The sequence below is a fragment of the Triticum aestivum genome, chromosome 5A (genome assembly GCF_018294505.1).
Source record: "Triticum aestivum cultivar Chinese Spring chromosome 5A, IWGSC CS RefSeq v2.1, whole genome shotgun sequence".
Lineage (NCBI taxonomy): Eukaryota > Viridiplantae > Streptophyta > Magnoliopsida > Poales > Poaceae > Triticum > Triticum aestivum.
This window is the reverse complement of record NC_057806.1, coordinates 524,298,377-524,300,090: the sequence shown is the minus strand read 5'-3', so window position 1 is coordinate 524,300,090 and position 1,714 is coordinate 524,298,377. Positions and strand designations below refer to the sequence as shown.

General features: G+C 56.7%; 1 protein-coding gene across 1 annotated transcript; it reads left to right on the top strand.

Annotated features, from left to right (window-relative positions):
* Positions 1 to 307: 307 nt before the first annotated feature.
* Positions 308 to 1,510, top strand: LOC100037617 (dehydration-responsive element-binding protein 1H). The gene has a single exon (XM_044526324.1). It carries the CDS (start codon positions 412 to 414, stop codon positions 1,150 to 1,152), a length of 741 nt encoding a protein of 246 aa, XP_044382259.1. The 5' UTR covers positions 308 to 411; the 3' UTR covers positions 1,153 to 1,510.
* The last annotated feature ends 204 nt before the right edge of the window (positions 1,511 to 1,714 follow it).

The window sequence follows — 1,714 nt, the reverse complement described above, 5'->3', positions numbered from 1 at the left end:
AGCAGTGACTGCTGTCTTCTCTTTGCAGCCGAACAGCCGGCGGACCAATCAGGCAAGGCAATCACCGCTGCATCAATACTGTTAAGCCAGCAGGAAGCTGCCTATTTTTGCTTAACACTGCGAAGCCAAAAGCCCCCACACGCCCACCAGGAGAGAAGTCACACGACGCTATCACCCCACATTCCCTTTGTCACCAGCTGTCCGGACACCGCATCCCTACCGCCGTCCCAAGCGCGTTCATACACTTGAACCTCCAGCATCACGCATACCTATATATAAGAAGTATCCCGCACTCTCGCTCAAGCTCAACAAGCTAGCTCACACTCCTCAGTCCTCAGTAAGCTCAAGCACCAAGCTCGACTGCTCAAGCAGGAATCCACCAGCCAATCACCCAGCACTCAGCCGGCAGCCATGGACATGGGCCTTGAGGTCTCGAGCTCCTCCCCGTCCTCCTCGTCGGCGTCGTCCTCGCCCGAGCACGCGGCGGGGCGGGCGTCGCTGGCCAAGCGCCCCGCGGGGCGCACCAAGTTCCGGGAGACGCGGCACCCGGTGTACCGCGGCGTGCGGCGCCGGGGCAACGCCGAGCGGTGGGTCTGCGAGGTGCGCGTCCCCGGCAAGCGCGGCGCGAGGCTCTGGCTCGGGACGTACGCCACGGCTGAGATCGCAGCGCGCGGGAACGACGCCGCCATGCTCGCCCTGGGCGGCCGCTCCGCCGCGTGCCTCAACTTCGCGGACTCCGCGTGGCTGCTCGCCGTGCCGCCCGCACTCGCCGACCTCGGCGACGTCCGGCGCGCGGCGGTCGAGGCCGTCGCTGATTTCCAGAGACGAGAGGCTGCCAACGGCTCCCTCACAGTCACCGCCACCGTCACCGAAGAGGCCTCCTGTGGCGCTCCTGAAGAATCGTCGTCTGAGTCTGACAGTGTCGGTTCGTCGGAGACGTCGGAACCTTCTGCCGATGGAGAGTTCGAGGTGCCGGTCGCGGTGGACACCGATATGTTCAGGCTTGACTTGTTCCCGGAACTGGACCTGTGCTCGTACTACGCGAGCCTCGCGGAGGCGCTGCTCCTGGACCCGCCGGCACCGGTGACCACCACCTACGCGTACTGGGACAACGGCGACGGCGGAGCTGATGTCGCGCTCTGGAGCTACTAGCTAGTACAGTCGATAATTCCCCTCGCAAAAAAAAAAATAGTAGTGCCGATAATTCCCAGCTCTGTAGCTATTTTTCCCCTGTTACAAAGTTTTCCCCTTGTGGGAAAAGACTATGTACGTAGTACTCCTAGCTAATAAGGTGAAGCTGCTCCTAATTCAATACTTAACTGTGAAACGGTTTTACTCGTATAAAATCTTTTGCCACTGATAGGTCACTATTCCCACGCCGGCCCTTGTCTCCCTGAAATGTACATACATGCAGTTTCAAACAATAAAAAGGAACACAAAAACGGCAACTCACAGCAGATACTTTGTTTTTTTACAGAAAAGTTTACTTTATTAATCAAAGGATAGCAACGTCGTCTGCCAACAGGTTTACAATGAAATCAGGCGGGTCATCAACCCAGCGAGATGGATTATTAGCACGACCCCAACATGCTAACTCATGAGCTACATTATTTAACTCTCTAATACAATGCTCAATAGTTTTTTTTTTAGAAAAGGAGGATGACCCCCGGCCTCTGCATCTGGGAGATGCATACGGTCACTTTATTGATTATTT

Bases quoted from the DNA above. Each gene is read 5' to 3' on its own strand.
- LOC100037617 (XM_044526324.1), top strand. From the start codon at position 412: ATGGACATGGGCCTTGAGGTCTCGAGCTCCTCCCCGTCCTCCTCGTCG.